Source organism: Aegilops tauschii, chromosome 7 (genome assembly GCF_002575655.3).
Source record: "Aegilops tauschii subsp. strangulata cultivar AL8/78 chromosome 7, Aet v6.0, whole genome shotgun sequence".
In the NCBI taxonomy this organism is placed as follows: Eukaryota; Viridiplantae; Streptophyta; class Magnoliopsida; order Poales; family Poaceae; genus Aegilops; species Aegilops tauschii.
In genome coordinates this window covers 617345447-617366924 of record NC_053041.3, presented here as the reverse complement: position 1 = coordinate 617366924, position 21478 = coordinate 617345447, and the positions used below count along the sequence as shown (strand labels likewise).

Below are 21478 nucleotides of genomic sequence, written 5' to 3'. Positions count from 1 at the left end.
CATGTGCCTCTTCTTCACCTTCACCTAACCCTTCCCAACCTTCAGCATCATCCTCCATGAAAGTATCACCGAAATGATCATGATAGTTGTCATCGATATCATCCCCTTCTTCATCTTCTTCCATTCTAACCCCTCTTTCTCCATGCTTGGTCCAACAATTATAGCTTCGCATGAAACCGTGCCGAAGCAGGTGCATGTGAACGTCTCTTGAGGAGGAGTAACCCTTCTGATTCTTACAGACAGCACATGGACAGATAATAAAACCTTGCTGCTTGTTCGCATTTGCCACTACGAGGAAATCTTTCAAACCCGTAGTGAACTCGCCGGAGAGTCGAGGACCGTACATCCATTGTCGATTCATCTGTATTATTATTATATAAAGTATATAATTAACCATCATGCATTTGTTAAACTAACTAGCTAGAAATAATACAAATTAAACAATGAACTACACACATGCATATTTTATCAATGACACATGAAAGGTTCAAGTTGCTAACCGCGATCGCGGAGGAAAAATAAATGAGAAAGCTCAAGTGTGGCTCGGACACTTCATATCATGTTTGTTTCAGGCTCTCGGGCATTTCATCAAACACCTTGTGTGCATAGGAGGAACCAAAAGCAAACCCAGCACCCCCTTCTGAAAATTGTGAAGTGAGCTGAGTGAAGTGAAGTGAGCTGAGTCCTATATATAGGGATGGGCCTTTAGTCCCGGTTGGCCTGGCCAACCGCAACTAAAGGCCTTCGGGGACCTTTAGTCGCGGTTGGCCAGGCCAACCGGGACTAAAGCCCCTCCCGTCCGCCAGCTGGATGGGCCTTTAGTCCTGGTTGGCCTGGCCAACCGCGACTAAAGGCCTTCGGGGACCTTTAGTCCCGGTTGGCCAGGCCAACCGCGACTAAAGCCCCTCCCGTCCGCCAGCTGTCGACCGAGCGCGCTGGGCCCAGATAGTTGGTCGCTGGTCTCCTCCCGAACCGCGACTAAAGACCCCTTTGGTCGCGGTTCGATTGTTTTGGGGACTAATGGGGGCGTATGGAAGCCTCTTTTTCTACCAGTGATTCACTCTTGTATATATGAATAAAGTATTCCGGCCATGTTGCCATCACACTAAATATAGTGGCTAAGCATATGTATAAATACCTTGAGCCCACAAAAAAAATTAAATATTCCGGCAACGTCGCAAATCAAACTGGATAATGGCTATCAGGACTAAGCACACTTCTTCATATACGTAGATATATATAACTTGCATGCATCACGCCCATAGTCCAGTATAGTATATGATTCTTCTTAGGACTTGTATCTTCACCTTCCATGAAATTTCCTGTGGCAATACTTCAACAATGCATTAACCGATTAGCTTGATAAATCATTGATTTAATTTGGCTCGTCACATACTAAGTAGCCAAATTATACCATCAACATCAACTTTCTCCAAAGCCAGATCTATGGTCTTCAAAACCAAGTCTTTAAATATGAGGCGAGGTTTAAAGGTATGAGTTTGGCTGCTAGTTGCAGGACCCGTGAGACTCACTCCTCCTCTTATGATGGTGGACCATTGCCATGGAAATCTGAGGACAAGATCTCTTCTTCATCACCACCATCACCCTCTTCACCACCAAAGGAGAACTGAGTATCGGGTATGGGCACTCCCCTTGGCTTCCGCCAAGCTTGGGGAGGTGCCCTGGTATCGTATCATCCCACTATCTTTTGCTTTTACTTATCTTAGTTCGATCTTTTGCTTTAAGAATAAATTCTAGTTCGATCTTTTCTTCTTGAGAGTTTGCTTAGTGATCCATCATTGTAATCGTGTGCAACTTATATAATAAAGTTTAGTTTGAGTTTTTGCTTTCTTTACTTTCATGTTGCAAATAAAAGAAAAAAGAGAAAGGAAATAAATCAATAAGATCATATACTAATCCTATGGTAGGTGATGACACCACATACGGAAAAGTATAAGTAAAAACATTTATTAGAGATTGACAAACATAGCATTAGTCAATGATGCAACTCATGAAAGAATTGATAAGGTAAGAGAAGATTCACATATAAATATACTCCCTCCGTTCGGAAATACCTGTCGGAGGAATGGATGTATTTAGACGTACTTTAGTTTTAGATACATCCATTTTTATGCATTTCACCGACAAGTATTTCCGGACAAAGAGGGCAGGCTTGGCCTGTTTGGTATTCGTGATGGAACTGCAGGTGGCAAACCTGACCTCTGCTATACCGTTAGGCGTAACAAAGGCAAGAATTCTGGTCAATGGCCGATGGTGAAGACATTCTAACTAGGTTCTGAGGGCCTGAATTATATCAAAGCTGCAACAGAGATGTATGTGCTCCTGATATGTTCTTAAGCCCCGCGGTTCGTAGGCTTGTCTATGGAGATGCCAGAGTTGGAGTATATCTCGGTGGACGTCAAGAAGTTGCAGCTTCAGAGGGTCTGTGTGAAGCCTTTTGGGAATTCATTGTCCAGGACACGCATATATGCCCACTTCCCGCCATCGCTGCCATCGCAGACAATATGAAGTGGTATACTTTCTACTGCATCCTAGTTATGTTATGTCTTTCACTTCATTGTTTTCACATAGATTGTCTAATTCTTAATTGTTTAGTGTTGCAATTGGTCATTCTTATTAACAGGATTTAGTAGTCGTTATGTTTTTGAGCTCAGTCATGGGAAAGTGAACATATTTGTGATCTGTTGTCCTGTTTGCTTCAATTCCTGTTTTAAGATAATCGTGAAAAAGAAAATATCTTTCACATAGGTCAAGCTTCCACTATCATTTTAGGAGTCATGAAATCAAAATATATCTTTTCGCGGAATAGTTTTATGGCCAAGGTAATGCAGAAGTAATCCAAATTCAGATCCAGTTTACCTTTGGAGTGTTTACTTTCACCTCTAGAAATTAGTAACAGTTAAGAAGGACTCATCTTGTCCACTTTCTTCTTGTAAATATAATTATGTAGGAAAGTTTTTCTTTTGGTCATCTTCACATTTATTTTTCCTTTTCTTGTGATGATGTTGTTTTGAAAAATCTCTGTGTAATTACTGTGTTCACAGTTAACTACCTGAGTGTCTACTCTGTATAACAACGAAAGAACAATGTGCGCTCGTACTATGTGATTTGAATCAGTCTCATAAATCAGCTACATACTTCACATCAATCATTTCTTGATTGTCGCTAGAAACCCTGATATATTTCATTAAGTGACTTAACCTAGGTAATAAATGCAATGGCTGATTTTCAGAGCAAACAGAAAATCCTATGCCTCCCTGCCGGATTGGGTAAAGGCATTCAGATAAGCAGTTACTCTTCATCTGCGCCTTTTGTCTGCTTTGATTGTTGTATTTTTTTTCTCTTTCATGCTAGATAGCTTTTTTTTGCTTAGATTTATAGCTTTAGCCTTAGATTCTTCTTTGTATTTCTTTATAACTGAAAATATATGACTGTGGGAAGAAATTCCTACAGTTTCGGGTCAATTTTTTTTCTGAAGTCCTGCAAACACTAAGCTACCAGTTTAGAATAACCAAAGATTTTCAGTTCTTGTTTCTTTTGCGTACATCTCTCTGTCTGGCTATGTGCTCCAACCTGCAATGCAATTCGGTGCTGAACACACAAAAGCGCTGCATATCCCAAATCCGGTTGCGATCGGTTAATCTTACCGATTGAATGAATGCAATTCTGCTACTATATCTAGCCCAATATAATACGTATAACTCGTTCCTTTAAGCTTGTAAGCTGTTGAATATGTGTACAAATTGGACCCAAAATTCTTCTCTGTTTGGCTAAACTTTCGTCTTGTTTGTTCAGATTCGTGGGAGCCGTAATCAGATCAGCATTCTCAATTGAAGACAACTGGGATTTCGGTGGCGTGTCCTACAGGATGACACTATCTACATTGCTTCGCCTTACGTTCGTCATGTCTTATCTTTTGGTTAATTACTATAGCATCGATGTGGATGTTCTTTGTCCTAGTGTGGCAGTGCCATGTCTATGTTGTGTTCTTCCTTTGACATCTAAGAATGTTGCATTTTAATTAACGGTCGCAATGATCAATCAAGAACTGTGGTAAGTCCACCTTTATTTGTTATACTGAGCAGTGTGTTGTGATGCACCTGGTGCTGATGAACGGATGCGGTGACGAGTCGCTGCTGCTTGTCCAAGTCTGCTGCTCCTTGACGGCCATGGCAGCATACTGCTCATGCATAACCGTTGCCTCTCGAACATCCAAAAGCTCAACGGTCTTTAGAAATAAGAGCTGCCTCTATTGATGCCTAGGGCTTAAAAACAACTTCTAATGGTCCACCCCAACACCAATCGAATTCTGGTGTGTTTGGTATCCTGGGATTGTCCGTTTGTTATTGAAGTGACAGTTGCATTCATTTTGTTCGATTCTTTCTCCTCTCTCTCGCCAAACAAAATCCATACATTTTATTTCCCTTTGATAATTTAGATGATCGATATATTTTAAACTAGATTTTTTTCTTCTTCATATATTTCAATTCCTCGCAACAAGAGCTGGCACAAGACCAATCTTGGGTACATTTTAAACTACTCTAAATTTCACTATTTCAATCAACTGAAATATATGTTAGTTTTTTCAGAAATATACTGAAATGATTGCAATATGTTTTAAATAATTTATGGAAATGATTTAAATGTAACCAAAAACATTGAAATATGTGTGATTTTTTTACCTTACTTTTCATCACTTCAAAAAATAATACATCAAACTATAATTCATAAGCTCTTTCGAATACTATAGTCTAAATCAAACTACAATTGAGAATTATTCACATGCATTTTACACATACTTCAATCAATTTTGTACACTTAATTTGGTTGCTTTCAAATATTAACGAGCTAAGATAAAATGAAGAGACAAATCTTTTGCCTCCATTTCAAGAAAAATATGCGTATATGTTATTTCACTCGATTTCAATTTCTAAAATATTATTCCCACGTGTCTTAACCATTTTCGTTATATTTCATAAATTCCAGAAAACATTATTTGACTCACGTTTATTTCACTCGATTTCAATTTCTAAAATATTATTCACACATGTCTTAACCATTTTCGTTATATTTCAATAAATTCCAGAAAGCTCGCAAATTATTTCGATTTTATAGACATTTCACATGAATGTCAACTATTCGACTCACGTTTCAATTCTTATTTGTGAATTATTTGGAAATATGAGTGAAATAATTTCATACATATTTTGTGTTGTTTCACTCATTTCTGGTGCTTATTTATGAATTTGACTGAAATACAATGAAATTGTTGAAAGCTAACAAATCACAAATTTCAAGTATTTTACTCATGTGCCAATTCTTATTTCTGAATTTGATTGAAATATGAGAGAAATAATTTCATAAATGTTTCAATTATTTCACTCAATTTGAGTGCTTATTTAAGAATTTTATTTAAATGAGTGAAATGGTTTAATCTCTCCACAATATGAATTTATTGGAACTGAAATAACAATATCTAAGCTAGTCAAACATATACAAGATCGATCTTGTTCTGTCTTATCACCAGGAAATCAAATGTATATAAAACTCATAAAATAGCATTTCAGCTCAAAAAAAATATCATCCATCTAAATTATCCCAATGAAATAAAATGGATGTCTTTTCCAATGAGAGTGAGAATATGGGAGTATGTGCAACCCTCCTTCTCACCACACTCTCACTTTCCGATGAGTACACTACTGCAACTGGTATCGAAAAATTAAATGGGGGAAACAACTTAATGTGGGAAAATTTAATCTGGTCTCCACCTGCCACTGGACGACCGATGCTACTTCCATACATAATCTCTCATGAGGAATAAAACAATAGACGAAGCAAGGCATGAAATATGAAAACGCACCCGGATCGCTCTAAAGGGGTGCCTTGGGTGAACTCTAGGCACCAAGAGAGGATGTCGTTGGGCTAAGCCCGTGTGGTAGACTGTGGTGTCCGGACCGTTTTTCTGGCATAATGGCGCTTTTTTTTACGGTGTGGGAGGATTGGGACCTCTTCGCTCTATGCATCGTTGTGGTCTACGACGATCTGAACGTCCCCTAGTTGCACTACTTTTAGTCGGTTTGTGCCTTCGACGGAATTTTTGGGTGCAGAGATGTAGGCAACTCACATGTTGTTATCACCGGTGGAGCTATGTGTTAGTAAAATAGGCTATGGCCTGCCCATCCTGTAACAAGTTTAATGGAGATTGATGGGCAAATTAGGCCATGCTGGTAAAAATAGTTAGCTTTGACTTTTGTTTGGTACTCCCCCCCTCCCCCGTCCCTCGCGTCACCCCTAGGGCGACTCGGGGGCGACTAAGGTTAGCCTCCGCCGCCACCCCCCTCCCCCACCGCCACCGGAGACGACCGCAGGGAAAGCTCGCGCGGGCGTCGGGGAAGGTGGCGGCGGGGTCTTTGGCGCTGCTTCTTCGCGGAGGCTCTCGGATCCAGGGCGGCGGCCCCTGCTGGCATGGCGGCACCGTCGTGCGACCGGCGACGTGCGCAGGCGGACTGCTGGCCTGAGGGCTCGGCCGTGAGGACGGCGGGCCGCAGGTGGTGGTCGAGGGCGGCGCGGAGCTCCCCGTGCGAGATATGAAGGTATTGCCCCCTCCCCTCCATGCGTCCTCTCCCAGTCCCCGGTGCGGCTTTGGATCTTGCGGGATCCGCCTCCGGCATGTTCTGGTGGAGCAGATCGGTGCCCGAGGGAAACCTTGGCCGCCTTGGCTGGCCGACAGCGGCGACGCCGCCTTTTGGCGCCGCTTTCCTCCTTGGGGGCGCTGCTGAGGACACCATCTCTCCACACCGACCCATGTCCGGGTGAAAGCCCAAGATCCGATGCGGATCGGGCATCGGTGGTGCCTCGTGCACCGTAACCTTCCTGGAGGCAGCGCCAGGGACATTGGGTTCGGATGGGAGGGTCTTCAGGTGAGGGGTGGGGGTGTGTTGCCTCCCTTTCGGCGTTCGACGACTTGAAGCAATCTTCTCGAACTAGTTGGTCGTTTTCCTGTGGCGATGCAACCGGCAGGCACTTCCCAAATTGAGGGGGTCGCCCGGTGGTCACCTAGCGAAGCGAGGACGACATTATTCCAGCTCTCGGGTGAGCTTTCTCAGGATCCCGACAGTACGACGCCATGAGCCATGGCGAGGGGGTAGGGACCCCCTTCGGTGCCAGAGAAGGAAGATGTTTGTTTCCTCCTTTCCGAAGTGCTTTTGGAGCAAAGTCCTTCCTCGACGGTCGGTGTTGTCTGCTCTGTTTGTTCAGGGTTGTTTCTACTAGTGTGGAGTGTGCTGCCTCTTGCAAGCTGTTTTGGCAGCTTGTTCTCGGGTAGATAGGATTTGCTTTCCGGTTCGTCCCCATTATACCAGTTACTGTCGCGTGTAAGTTGGGTTGTAACCTCGGCCGGTTGTTGGCTTAGTTAATTCAAAGCCGGGCTCTTCGCAAGCCTTCGTTCCAAAAAAAAAAAAAGAGTTAGCTTTCTTTGTACTGACCCGTTCAGGTTTGCTGCTGTAGTTCCGCCACATGTTGTTATCCTCCATAAAGGCACTGTCCTACAGATCTATGGTCTTCAACGCTTGGGTCATCTTACCCCTCCCGGGCGCTATCTTAAAGGTCATTAATCTGTTCTGGCTGCTCTGGAACTAGACGTGCAAGGCATCATGGGCGACGGGTGTCTGATCTTTGTGTGTGTGGTTTGACATTGTACACACACTAGTATAATGATACAAAGTCGATCGATTTTTAGGTCGCGGCAAGGTTTTGTTAGTCATTGTTTTAACCCGCAATTTTTTTTTATTGGAGTAAATGTAGTCAGCTTCTTGGTGTATCAGTCGGGTCTCTGTGCTTTGCTTATCGTTGTTGAACCGGAGCTGCTGTATCAGTCGGGTGGCAACTGACAATGACGGGTGATGGTTTGAATTACCACTCTTCGAACTCTTTTGGTTACAAAACAGGAACCAAAAAAAATTGTTTGAACTGAGATGTCGCGTTCCATAAAAAAAATCTGAGGTGCTGGGCCTGAAAGTGGAAACGTAAGTGGGCAGTCTCGGCCTGAAGATGACCATTGCACAGGCCCATTTCGGCAGCACGACAAAATCACTCTCTCCAGACTCCAGCAGCGTCCGCACAGCACGCAGCCGGCTCCTGCTAAATCAGCGGCGAGGGTTCCCGAATCCCGATTCCAGTTCAAAAAACCAGGGTTCCCGACTCCCCTTCCCCGGCGGCCGCCTCCTCCACCCACCGGCGACCGCCTCTTCCGCCCCAGCCGCTCTCGAATTCCCCTACCACCAACCACTCTCCCTCCTCCGCCTCACTCGCCGCCGGCAAGGAAATGGCCTCGTCGCTGATGTCCATCCCGGATCATCTCAAGGCGGAGATCTTCGTCCGGCTGCCTGAACTAGAAGATCTCGCCCGCACAGCTGCCACCTGCGTCACTTTCCGCAGAGTCGTAGCCGACGGATCCTTCCGCCGCCGCTTCCGCCTCCTCCACGCCCCGCCCCTCCTCGGCATCCTCGACCACGACGGCTTTCATCCCGCCCTCCCGCCTCACCCCTCCGCGCCAGCCGCCCGCGCGCTCGCCCATGCCGCCGACTTCTCCTTCGCCTTCCTCCCCTCCCACCGCCGCTGGGCCGTGCAGGACGTCCGCGACGGCCGCGTCCTCCTCGCCGCCAACCCTGAACCCCAAGTGTTCACGGAGCTCGTGGTGTGTGACCCTTTACACAGCCGACACATCCTGCTTCCCCAACTACCTCATGACCTAGCCGCTTCGCTGGAGTTTCCTGTCCGGTGCCAGCTTTTAATAGCTTCCCCCGGAGCAGGCGTGAACGAGGCAGCTGCAGCCATGGAAGAGGCAGCAAGGGCATTCATAGTGGTCATGATAGCACATTGCGAAACTGGTCCGGCTGCCTTTGTCTTCTCTTCGAGCACCCGACTATGGCGAGCCGCTGCATCCAAGGGTTGGGATGATTTGTGCCCCAACCAGGGAGAGTCAACCATGATCTCATCAATGCACAGAAAGTTGGTCGGGTGCCATTATGCTTATGGCTGCTTTTATTTGGAGTCCACAATGAATAAGAAGTTGCTTGTCTTTGACACCCGGAGGATGGAGTTCTCCAACCTCGACGTGCCACGCGAAACATCGAACATGTTCGGTCTAGCCATTGTGGAGGCAGGAGAAGGCAGGCTCGGGATGTTGGATATCCATGATGACACTTTAGGTGGCAAATGTGATCTCTGTTATTACATTAGAGGAAACAAAGGTGAGAGTTCTAGCCAGTGGAAGATCGAGAAGACAATCTCACTACCTTATGATTATCAGTACTATATCCAAGCTTCAACTGGGAGGTACTTGCTCCTAAGAAAGCTTGGACCCCTGCAGTCCATAAGCTCATCTCTGGAGGTGGAATATGTCTCAATGGACGTCAAGACATTGCAGCTTGAGAGGGTTTGTGGTGTATCTTTCGGGTTTAGCTTGGCCAGCGCGCGCATATACACCAACTTTCCACCATCCTTGATGTCTTCACCGACAATATGAAGTGGTAAACTTTCTATTGCATCCTAGTTATGTCCTCCCCTTCATAGTTAGCACACAGCTTGTCTAACGCTTAATTGTTCATTACTGAGATTAGTCATTCTGGTTTATACGTTTCAGTTGTGGTTATTTAACTTGTGCTTGTGGGAAAACTAATCAATCACAATAATTTAATTGTGATTTGTTGTTTTATTTGTTCTAATCGCTTTCCGGAGAAAATCGGAAAAGAGAAGATTTTTTACATAGCTTATGCATTCACTGTTATTTAGGCCTCATGAAATCACAAAAATGATAGAACAATTATTGTACAGGAGTACTTTATGGTCAAGGTGTAGAAGGAATATTGGTGTAGATCCAATTTACATTTTATTGTTCCACTCAGCTCACGCAAATTCATTCCATTCAAGCACGACTCATCTTGTCTGCTTCTTTTATATACTCCCTCCGTTCCTAAATAGTTGTCTTTCTAGAGGTTTCAAATGGTGACTACATACGGAGCAAAATGAGTGAATCTACACTCTAAAATATGTCTATATACATTCGTATGTGGTGACCATTTGAAATCTCTAGAAAGACAAATATTTAGGAACGGAGGGAGTATAACCATAAGGAGGCAGAAAAGATTTTTTATATTTTGAGGCATCTTCACATATATAATATCTTCGATTGAATAACTACTGTGGTCACAAATAAGAGACTCGCTACTCTGTATAGCTGGAATAGCTTGTGCTGCACAAGCTGTTTGATCTGAATCAGCCTCATAAGGTCACTGATAGGCGGGGCACCCAGTTTTTCTTTTTGTTTCCATTTTAAGATAGTTTGAACTATTTCCCGTGCCTCTTTCCGAGTCTCCCAGTGAATGGCAAATGTAAGCATGCAAAATTTGTCGGTTGTGGCAAGAACTCTTGATTTTTTTTCCTTTCAGAGTCATAAGTTTTAAGTGTTTTTTTGAAATTGACCTAGGTTAAAAGTTTGTTAGACTACTATGTACTCCCTTCGTTCCGAATTACTTGTCTTGGATTTGTCTAGATACAGATGTATTTAGACTCATTTTAGTGCTAGATACATCCGTATCTAGACAAATCTAAGACAAGTAATTCGGAACGGAGGGAGTAGTATACAGAGCCCTTCAAGGCTGCAACACAAATCTACCTTTTTTGCATGATCTAAGTTTTACCAGACTCATTTACTTATGTTTACATGCCTCTGTCGGGCTATGTATTCAAGCTTTGCATTGCAAATTACACTGCTAAACACACAAAAGTGAAGTTTTGATGTTGCACATAAAAGTGCTCATGACTCGTGTCTTGTTGTGCTTCCTTTCAACTAATCACGTGGCTACTCCTTGCCTAATTAAGTACGTGAGACTGAAGTTTAATAGTTGTGTGATCATCATTTGTGAGACTATATGGTGCCAACGTGGCTACAATTTAAGAAGTTGTTTCTCTATGACAGTGTGAGCCTTGTCATCTATGTTTAGTATGTTTACAGGGTTCACTAGGACCTGGTAGCCGCCGGCCTTATCTCTGTTTTGTCTTGCATATGTAGGAGTATACATCAATGCATGGTTTTGACGTGACCCATATCTTGAGCATAAAGTTAACTAATGTGATTAGGCTTCAATCCAAATAATCTATATTTTGCTCCCATCCACTCCACCATACGTTGGTGTCTACCTTTCAATCAACAAATTTTTAATTGTTTCACCAAGAGCTAAACCTACACAATTATCGCTTGTATCTGAATCTGAATTGGTTGATGTTTTTTTTTCACTTACTTGAATGTCATTCCATATATGTTTTAATCCTACTCTAATTTCTGGTGTCATTTTTCTATATCAATCCATACTAACTGTAAACATTCCATCACACTCACTCTAGTTGGACTTCATATGGAGTTCCTATGGAAACCAAATTGCTATATTTCTTTTTTCCTAACTTCACATATAAGATAGAAAATAAACTCCAGGCATGGATGTTGTGTTTTCAATCTGTCATATAGCAGTGCGCGGTGCACGCCTTGGTCTGCCGGACCGAAAGAGAAATATATCTGAAGTTGGAGAACACTCATACAGTGAACTGTGGTTCAGTAGTTTAGCAAGTTAGTCCATCTTAATTGCTTGCATCTTCCATTAGCATGTATAGATGTCAAGGCATGCATGTATCGGCTTTCCGTTTTTGTTTCAAACATATATGCTGATATTAGGTGTTTTCATACATTAGGTACATTAATTTTTTTTACTCTTGGCCACAAAAATATACTGCAACACATTAGATAAATTTTCTTTTGCGGAATAACGTCATGGATTTCTTATATCGTGTTTAATAATTAATACTCCATCCGTCCCTAAATAAGTGTGGTTTTAGTTCAAATTTGAACTAAAGCCACAACACTTATTTTAGGAGAGAGGAAGTAGATCTTATAAATGGCAAGACTTCTGTGCCAGGACTAGCAACCAACCCAACACTTGACAAACACTATTGCAGCATGTCATTGGACTTTTTATTTATTTTTGCTTTTGCTCATCTACAATGACGCCAAACCTAGATCGCAAATAATAGTTGAGCGGCTGCTCTGAATAGCGAGAACAACATGTAGTGCTCACAAGCTGTTTGATTGAATCAGCCTCATAAGATTAGTTGTAGCTAGACTTCACATCTATCATCTGTGGATTGTGACTAACCAAGACTCCTCAGTGGTATCTTCCTTCCGTGACCTAAGTTAGATTTTTTTAATGAAACCGACCTAATATAGTAGTCTATTACTAGAATAAGGAAATGAAAAATGAGAACCCCCCAGTATCACACCCCAAGGCGACACCTAGCCATGGCAGCGGCGGGCCAGCTGCCAAAGGTGACGTGGGAGATTCTGGCAGCGTCTGAGTGTTGATGTCGTGGCTGGGGCGGCGGTGGCCTGCTCGTCGACACATGAAGGCTGGGGTGGCATCCTCGTGCCATGGTGGTGGAGCCCCTCTCCGGTGGGTGGTTGGTGGCCATGCAACGGGGGCTATGGGGCCGGTGAGCAGTTGCTCGGTTGCTCGCCAGATCTGGAGGCGATTGGAAGTCGCTGGTTGGCGGTCTTCGGTCGTTTGAGGTGCGGCTGCGTGTGGGCTCCTGGCGACCGGACTGCGCAGGGGGAGGGGGTGGAAGTGGCTGCTTCGGGTCGTCCTTGGCGGGGGCGCGTGAATATGCGCTGGGACTCTAGATTTGCATGTTTGTGTCCTGCCCCCTCAGGCAGCGCCTTGCTGCAGGGTTTTGGGCAGAGCTAGCCTGTGGCCGCTGGAGAGTGCAGGGATGTGCTCACGTCGAGGTTGTTGTGGTGTTACTTAGCTTTGCATGCAGTGCGTCGAGGTTGTTGTGGTGTTACTCGGCTGTGCATGCAATGCAGCTGCCGGTGGCGCATGGATGCTAGGGCGGCGGACTCAGGTTTGTGACTGTTGGCGTGGCGGTGCCTACCGTGGCATGAGGTGCCACGGTAGGTGCTCCGTGCGGAGGTGGGCGGTGGTGGCGGTTGCGGGAGTGCCGGAGCCTCGGGTGAAAGCCTCGCTCCGCCTTGGTTGGTGCCAACGACAACGACACCCGTGGGTGTGGTTTCCCTCTTGTCGAGGCGTCGTCTTTGGTGCTCAGGCTCATCTCCTACCTCCTTTGTTTTTGGTTCCTCCGGCTGAAGGTCGAGTTCTTGGTACCGGTGCAGGCAATGATGGCGTCCTCGTCACTTTCTCCTTGGAGGCGTCGCCTTTGGACGCCATGCCCTAGTCAGTCGTGCCTCTGCAATGTGATGTTGCCATGCGTGACGAACGACGTGGTCGAGCCATCGAGGTGTGTTGTGTGCGGCCTCGGGGCTAGTATGGAAGTCGGAGCGGTGGCTCTGGATCTAGTCGTCATGGATGGGTGTCGACACTGTTCATTTGGTTCACAGTATCGTTGGCCAGCCTGGTGCGCGGCCTTGGGGTCGATGTGGATGTTGAAGCGGCGGCTCCGGAGATGGTTGTAGGATGTCGGCTTTGGTTGCTCGGGTGACACAGCAGTGGCTCACCTGGTGCGTGGCCTCGCGGTCGGCGTGTGTTGTGCTTGCATTTGTAAGTCGGAGCGGCGGCTCCGGAGATGCTTGTAGGGTGTTAGCTCTGGTTTCTCGGGTGACGGAGCAGGCGACTTACATGGCGTGTGGCCTCAAGGTCGGTGTGGATGCCTGAGTGGCGGCTTCAGATAGGGTTGTAGGGTGTCGGCTTCGGTTGCTTGGGTGACCGTGTCGGCGACTCGCCTGGTGCGTGGTCTCGCGGTCAGCATGTGTTTTGCTTGCATTTGTAAGTCGGAGCGGCGGCTCCGGAGATAGTTGTAGGGTGTTAGCTCTGGTTGCTCGAGTGTCAGAGTAGGCAACTTACATGGCGCGTGGCCTCGGGGCCGGCATTGATGCCGGAGTGGCGGCTTCAGATAGGGTTGTAGGGTGTCGGCTCGGGTTGCTCAGGTGACGGAGTCGACGGCTTGCCTGTTGCATGGCCTCAGGTCCGTATGTGCATTGTTGTTGTTTCAGTTTTGGCCAGTTTTCCTTATTAGCTGGTTGATTCTCCTTCTTAATGAAAAAGTTTTAGCCAGTTTTCCTTATTAACTGGTTGATTCTCCTTCTTAATAAGAAAGGCAGAGCTGTTCCTCGAATAAGAAAGGAAATATATGAAGCAATCAACAGGAAACTGCCAATTTAGCATGACGTAATATTTCCAGGGCTCTCTTTTCTATTTGTTTTTTATACTTAAGATGCCTCTGTCTGGCTATGCGTACCGAGTTGCATTGCAAATTACAGTGCTAAACACACGAAAGCAAGTCAGTCTTTTTCTGGTCACATCTTTCAGATCCAGCTGAGATCAATCTTACCGACGGGATAATTGCTCTTCTGTTTGTGCTTGTGATATTCACCTTTACAAATATAAGAGCTATAACTTGTTCCTTTTTAGCTCGTATAAACTCTGAAATGTGTGTACAGATTCAAACCAAAATTCTTCTTGGGTGTCTAATAACCTCTTGTCTTGTTTTTGTTCAGATTCGATGGAGGCATAATCAGATCAACATTCTTAATTCAAAGTGACCGAGATTTCAATAGCGGGGAGTTGGATCACCTTGCCTACAGGGATGACACAATGTCACAATCTAGGTTGCTTCGCCTGGTGTTGGACTGCTGGTCATGTCTATGTTTGGATTAATTTTACTGTAGAATCAATGTGGTTGTTATTCCCTGCCTGAGAGTGACATTGGAATTTAAGTATTTCAGTTCACAGTGGTGTCTATGCTGTTCTTGTATCATGCTTAGGAAAGTGACATTGAAATGAACGTTTATCTTGATATCAGAAAAAAGGACTAGTAAAGCTAGCTGATGTACACATTTGTTGGCTTTTCTATATACATTATTTTTTTCCATCTTTTTTTTGGGGATATAAGTATTTTTCTATTTCTATATCAACGATTTTTCTGTTTCTGCGGTAGCCTAACCATAAGATCGAACAATTGATCTTTTCCATTTATCTTGGAACATTTGCACAAATGCAACCTAGAATACTCGTACTTGACAGTCGCCCCTCTGCTGATTTGTAAGAACATCCACATTTCTTTAGAAAAATATCTCTATATAAATGCCTCGACGGCTTAGAGGTCAGAGTTGGAGTTCTCCCTGCTGCTTGAAGCTGAGATCTCTCTTGAGTGGCGATGCAGAGTGTGGTCGGCACTGGCGATCGAGTAAGATTTGGAGATGGCAGATGGATCTGCGGCCCCTGAACACACTGGATTCTTTCTGGTAACGGTTAACAACCAATGGTATATATTCTGCGGCCTGTGCCTTCTCAGCTTTCTTCTATGGCTTGATCGAAGCAGACCACGCTAGGTTGTGGTGGGAAGCCTTTAAAAGAGAAGTTCTTCAGATGTTGATGATGCGCAACAGCTGCTAGACAAGGGATCGCCCGACGAGTCATGGCATCAAGGGCCGATCATCTACCTACTTGCGATGAGGTTCTGAAATCATTTGACCACCTCTTAATGCAATGTGCCAAATGCTAGGTCAGTCTTAGTTCATGTTCTGACCGGCCAGATCAAAGATGAATAACATTTTTATTTTTTTGAGACGGTATAACAGAATAGTTGGTTACTGCTGAGAACCACAAAGGGAACTTCTCGCTATATTTTTGTTGCTGAGCGAAAAAAATCATAGCTACAGTAGAATACGCTACCGAGACTGTAGTTAGCATTTTTTCCCTCCTAGGAGTAGGATGACAAACGGCCTCGTCCCACTGTGGCCCGTGACCCAGCAAGCCCACTTTGGCAGCACGCAAAATTTGCTCACACTCCCCGAGGGTTCCTGGCGGCTGGGTGCTCTTTCGCCGGCGTCCAACTCCCGATGGCCACCGATAAGAAAGGGGAATTGCTGCTGACGGAGATCCCAGACCACCCCCTGACGGAGATTCTCCTCCGCCTGCCCACCCCACAAGACCTCGCCCGCGCATGCGCCGCCTGCAGCACCTTCCGCCGAATCGCCACCGACGCCTCCTTCCGCCGCCGATTCCGCCGCCTCCACGCCCCACCACTCCTCGGCTTCCTCGACCGCGAAGGGTTCCACCCCGCCGCCGCGCCGGCCGCCCGCGCGCTTGCCCGCATCGCCGACTTCTCCTTCTCCTTCCTCCCCTCCTACTGCAGCTGGACTGTCCAGGACGTCCGCGACGGCCGCGTCCTCCTCGCCCGCGACCCCGACCCCCAGGAGGAGGATGAGCAGCCCCCAGTATTCACGGATCTCGTGGTGTGTGACCCCTTGCACCGGCGATTCATCGTGCTTCCCCCGGTGCCCCGTGACCTAGCCGCTTCGGTGGACGACCCAGCTGACCCTGTATTTTGCGGGTGCTTCTGCGAGCCCAGCCTCATCCCCCCCCCCCAGCGAGGAGGAGGCAGCGGCGGCTCTGGAAGAGACAGCCTTCAGAGTGATCTGGTTCGCGCATTCCAACATCAAGGTATACACCCTCGTATTCTCTTCGAGCACCAGACAATGGCGAGCCGCTGCATCCCAGGGCTTGACGGATTTGCTCACTGGGGAGGGCGAGTTGACCATGATTACACCGCAGCACCCTTTGTTTCGCGGGCACTATTATGCTTGTGGATGCGTCTATTGGAAGTGGGTGACAAATGAAAGGTGGAAGAAGTTGCTGGTTCTGGATACTCGGAGGATGGAGTTCTCGATTGCTGACCTGCCACTCGAAGCATGGAACATGGCAGATATAGCTATCGTGGAGGCAGGGGAAGACAAGCTTGGGCTGTTTGGTCTTCGTGATGAATTTGCGGATGTCCTGTGTTACATCGTTGGACGAAAACAAGGTGAGAATCTTAGCCACTGGCAGACGGAGAAGACAATCTCGCTAGATTATAGCTACCAGCATTGTATCGGAGCTACAACAGGGAGGTATTTGCTCCTAGAAAGGGAAGAAGGCTCGCTGTTTAGGTGGCTTGGGTTGGACTCGCTAAATATGGAATATTTCTCACTTGATGTCGAGACATTGCATCTTGAGAGAGTTTGCGATAAATCTATCTCGTCTGGCACATCAAGGACACACTTATATACCAACTTCCCACCACCGTTGCTGGCTTCACCGACAATATGAAGGGGTAAATTTTCTGTTTCATCCCAGTTATCTGTTTCCCTTCATAGTTACTCCCTCTGTAAACAAATATAAAATGTTCTATATCTCTAACTTAGTGATGTAAAATGTCTTATATTTATTTACAGAGGGAGTATTACACAAAATTTCTAATGCCTGATAACTCATTATCACAATTGACCATTGCTGTTTACACAATTTAGTAGTGGTTACTTTTCTTCCTTGTGGGAGAGGTAATCAAGCTCGGGAATATTAGTTTAATTCATTGTCTTGTTTGTTCCATTGGCTGTTTTAACGATAGTCATATACGGCAAAATAACTATGACATAGCTTATGCATCACCTGTTATTTTAGGTCTAGTCCATTCACAAAATTGCTAGATCACAGCATTTATTTGCAAGGACTAGTTTTTATCGTCAAGGCCTTTGGAAATAAATTCAAGTATAGATCCAGCTTACCTTTGGGGGAGGCAATTGAAAAGGTATAGTCGTGCCGTCGTACATCCCAGCCTTTCCTTCCATTTGGATGGTTCGGATCTCAAATGCTTTACCGTGTGCTTTGAGGCCTAGAAGGCCCGGCCCAATACATGAATATATCATTGCTAAAAAAGGTAACATTGGTTCACAAATTAGGATTACTCCAGGAGCTTGATGCTTGTTCTTAATTCCACGCAGTCCCAAAATTATTTTCATGCGTGCTGCCTCACCTATTTGCTCATGATCATCCTCTGATGCTGCTTCATGTGCTTGCTTCTTGGCCACCAACGCTTCTCACAGTCACTGCTAATGCCGATGCTTCTCACTGCCCATATTCCCCCCAGCGGGAGCCGGTGCTACTTTTTGTTGCTGCACAGGGACAGAATACACTACGGGAAGCAAGTTCGGCAATCTTGGGTTGAGCAGTGACGAATCAAATGCCGATGCGCAAATAGTCAGAAATACGTGTGGGATAAGGCATAACGATAGCAACTAGGAGTTGTCATTCTTATGGCAGATCTGGCTCATCCACATATACCGAGCCTTTCCACGGAAGCTGGCTCATCTAAATTTTTCGTTGCATCTCAGTTATCTGCTTCCCTTCATAGTTATCACACAATTTTCCTAATGCCTGATACGTAATTATCACAATTGTTCATTCTTGTTTACATGATTTGGTAGTGCTTATCTTTCTTCCTTTGTGGGAAAGCTAGCTCAGGAATATATTTGTGATTCATTGTCTTGTTTGTTCCACTGGCCATTTTTAAGATAACCAGACAAGACAAAATAGCTTATGCGTAGCCTGTTATTTTAGGCCTCGTCAATTCACATAATGCTAAATCGTAGTATTTATTTTTGAGGACTACTTTTTATGGTAAAGGTAATTGAAAAGGAATACAAGTATAGAACCACTTTACCTTCGGAGATGGCAATTGAAAAGGCATAGTCATGCCATTGTACATCCCAGCCTTTCTTTCCATTTGGACGGTTCCGATCTCAAACGCCTTACGTAGTGCTTCGAGACCTTGAAGGCCCGGCCCAATACTAGGAATTTTTTTTGCGACGACAATATAAGGACATTTCATTGTTAAAAGAAGTAAAACCGATTCAAATTAGGATTACTCCAGGTGCTTGCTGTTCGTCCTTAATTCCATGCAGTCCGAAATTATTTCCATGCTTGCCGCCATACTCGCAACCGCTTGCTCATGATCATCCTCTATCGCTCCTTCTTGTGCTTGCTTCTGGGCCGCCAAAGCCTCTCTCTGCCCATGCTCACTCTCTGACGCTGAAGCTTCTCACCGCCCATGGTCTCCTGGCTAGAGCTGATGCTACTTCGTGTTGTTGTACCAGGGACCAGATACACTACGGGAAGCAAATTCTCCCAGGCTTGGGAGCATATTATGGCCAAGAGTGACGAACCGAATGCCGATGCTGGAAACAGTGAGAAATATGGGAGGAATAAGGCAGGACGATAGGAACAAGGAGTTAGGAAAATTCTAAGGTGTTTCTTGGGTCCAATTGCTCCTTTCTCCAAAGAAAATACACAAAACCCAGTAAAAATCTTTGATCTTTTGAATGAGTTGCTGTTCTTATGCCAGAGCTTGCTCGTCTATACCAAGCCTTTCCTGGGATGCTGCTAGTGCTGCAAACACGTAGTAAAATGTTGAGATCGGAGCCATCCAAAAGGAAATTAGTGGCTTAAGGTGTCCAATTACAACACAATTATGCCTTTAGAGTAGTGTTGGCATCTCTGTTGGATGGCTGATGACACGCATAGTTTGTTGCATGGTTATGCCTTTAGAAGTTAATTATTTGTACTGGTATACTCTACTAGGTAACTTACCAAGTCCTGTAACACAAAGCAACCAAGTTTTGCCGCACTGATTTCGTTATGTTTACATTCCTTTGTGTAGCTATATATTCCAACTTACAAGTATTGCAAAGTTATAGTGCTAAACACATAAAAGTGATTGTTTGCAGTTGGCCAGTTGCATATTCCAAATTCAGTTGAGACCAGTACCAATTGGACGAAATGATACCCTGCTTCTGCCTTTGATACTATTACTATTTCAGGCCTAATATAACACCAATGATTTGTTCCATTCTGCTTATAAGCTCTTGAAACAATTTGAGCTTAATTTCTAATTTTTATTTATTTTGCTCAGATTCCATGGAGTCATAGTCAGATCAACATTCATGTCACAAAACTCAGAGAGATTGTGATTGCAACACCATGGATTTCTCGCAGAAGGTGGCCACAGCTTGCTTACAAGATGTGGGAATCTGCGGTGCTGCACTTGGTACTACTGGTCATTTTGCCATTCATGTTCACATGGCTTAATTAGTAGTGGTTGTTTTTCTTGTTCTTCTGGGAAAGCTAATGGAACATAACTGTGTTATCTGTTGTCTTGTTTGTTCAAATTGCTGCTCAAAGGAATCAGACGATGAAACAAATCAGTGACATGCATCGACTATTAATTTAGGCCTCTTGAAATCACAAAGTACTAGAACCCGACAATTATTATTGACGAATAGTTTTATTGTGAAGGTGAAGTACGACTCATCTTGCCCGCATATATAAATCTATCTAGTGTCAGTTGTTTTGAAATGAATCTGACTTGTATGGTGGCAAAAAAGAGATCCGTTGCTGCTCTGAATAGAAAGAGCAGCTTGTGCTTGCAAGCTGTGTGTTTTAAATCAGCCTCATAACATCAGTTATAGGCAGGGCACCCTGTTTTCTTTTAATTTCACTTCTATTTTAGACAGCTCAACATTTCACACCCAGTATAAGTATAATCTATGTATGTATATGATTTAGAGGACCACATAGATTGTTGAGTGTGGCTGCCCGACAACCTAAGTTGAAAGTTTGTTATACTACTAGGTAATATACGACTTCAACGAAGGTACACCCTCTGTTCCTAAATATCAGAGGTTTTGGCAGTTCAATTTGAACCTTATATTTATAAACAGAGGTAGTACCACTTCTGCATGACCTGTGTTTTCTAGGACTCATTTCGCCATGTTTACATGCCTTTGTTTGGCTGTATATATTTGAACTTTTGAATACTGCTATTTGCTGCCCCCTCCTGAGCGCAGTCTTGACGAGGCAGAACCAGCCAGCCTGATGTGTATGTTTCGGTTAGTGTAAAATCGATCTGGTTCTTCCCTGCCTAAGAGTGTGACATCTGAATCAAGAATGATTCAGCTGGCAGTGGTCATGCCAATTGTATGGAGGAGGATTGTTTTCTTTTTGTTGATTGTCTGTCAAAACCCCCCTATTTCCCCCGCTTTGGTGACCTAAGTTAGAAGTTTGTTATTCCTTTGATATTCCTCGTCAGCCTATGACACTATATCTAGCCACTAGAAGATCTATAGTTTATTCCTTTTTGCTCTCGAAATAATGAATATGTACAGACGGAGTCGAATTTAGATCAGTATTCCTCTTCTCTATTGTTTGAAAAAAAAAGGGGTCTTGTTTGTTCAGGTCGAATCAAAGTGATCCTGATTTCTATGGTGTGGACTTATCACAAAGTGACCCTGATGTCTATGTTCTTCCTTCCATGCTGCCTCTAGCTTCCGTTTGTGTAACATCGATGTGCCTGGCTGTTCCCTGCCTAAACAATGTGATGTTGAAATTAACATCGTTGTGGGCGTGAAGTTAGAAGTTTGTCACTGCCACTCTGCCAGGTATAATATTCGAAGCCCGCAGCACAAATCTACCAATTTTGCATGACCTAAGTTTTCCAAGACTTGATGATTTATGTTTACATGCCTCTAGATGACTATGTATTCCAACTTGCATTGCATATTATAATGTTCCCGTGCAAATAA

At 44.7% G+C, this 21478-nt stretch overlaps 2 protein-coding genes across 2 annotated transcripts; both read left to right on the top strand.

Moving 5' to 3' along the window:
- Nucleotides 1-8014: 8014 nt before the first annotated feature.
- Nucleotides 8015-14913, top strand: LOC120968367 (uncharacterized). Its single transcript, XM_045231082.2, has 2 exons — nt 8015-9551; nt 14579-14913. The coding sequence occupies exon 1, from the start codon at nt 8345-8347 to the stop codon at nt 9545-9547; it is 1203 nt and encodes a 400-aa protein (XP_045087017.1). The 5' UTR covers nt 8015-8344; the 3' UTR covers nt 9548-9551; nt 14579-14913.
- Nucleotides 14914-15880: 967 nt separating this feature from the next.
- LOC123494762 (uncharacterized) lies at nt 15881-20256 on the top strand. The gene is made up of 2 exons (XM_045231081.2): nt 15881-17175; nt 19810-20256. The coding sequence occupies exon 1, from the start codon at nt 15923-15925 to the stop codon at nt 16700-16702; it is 780 nt and encodes a 259-aa protein (XP_045087016.1). The 5' UTR covers nt 15881-15922; the 3' UTR covers nt 16703-17175; nt 19810-20256.
- Nucleotides 20257-21478: the final 1222 nt, after the last annotated feature.

Excerpts from the sequence above, each read along its gene's own strand:
- LOC123494762 (XM_045231081.2), top strand. The coding sequence starts at position 15,923 with ATGGCCACCGATAAGAAAGGGGAATTGCTGCTGACGGAGATCCCAGAC.
- LOC120968367 (XM_045231082.2), top strand. The coding sequence starts at position 8,345 with ATGGCCTCGTCGCTGATGTCCATCCCGGATCATCTCAAGGCGGAGATC.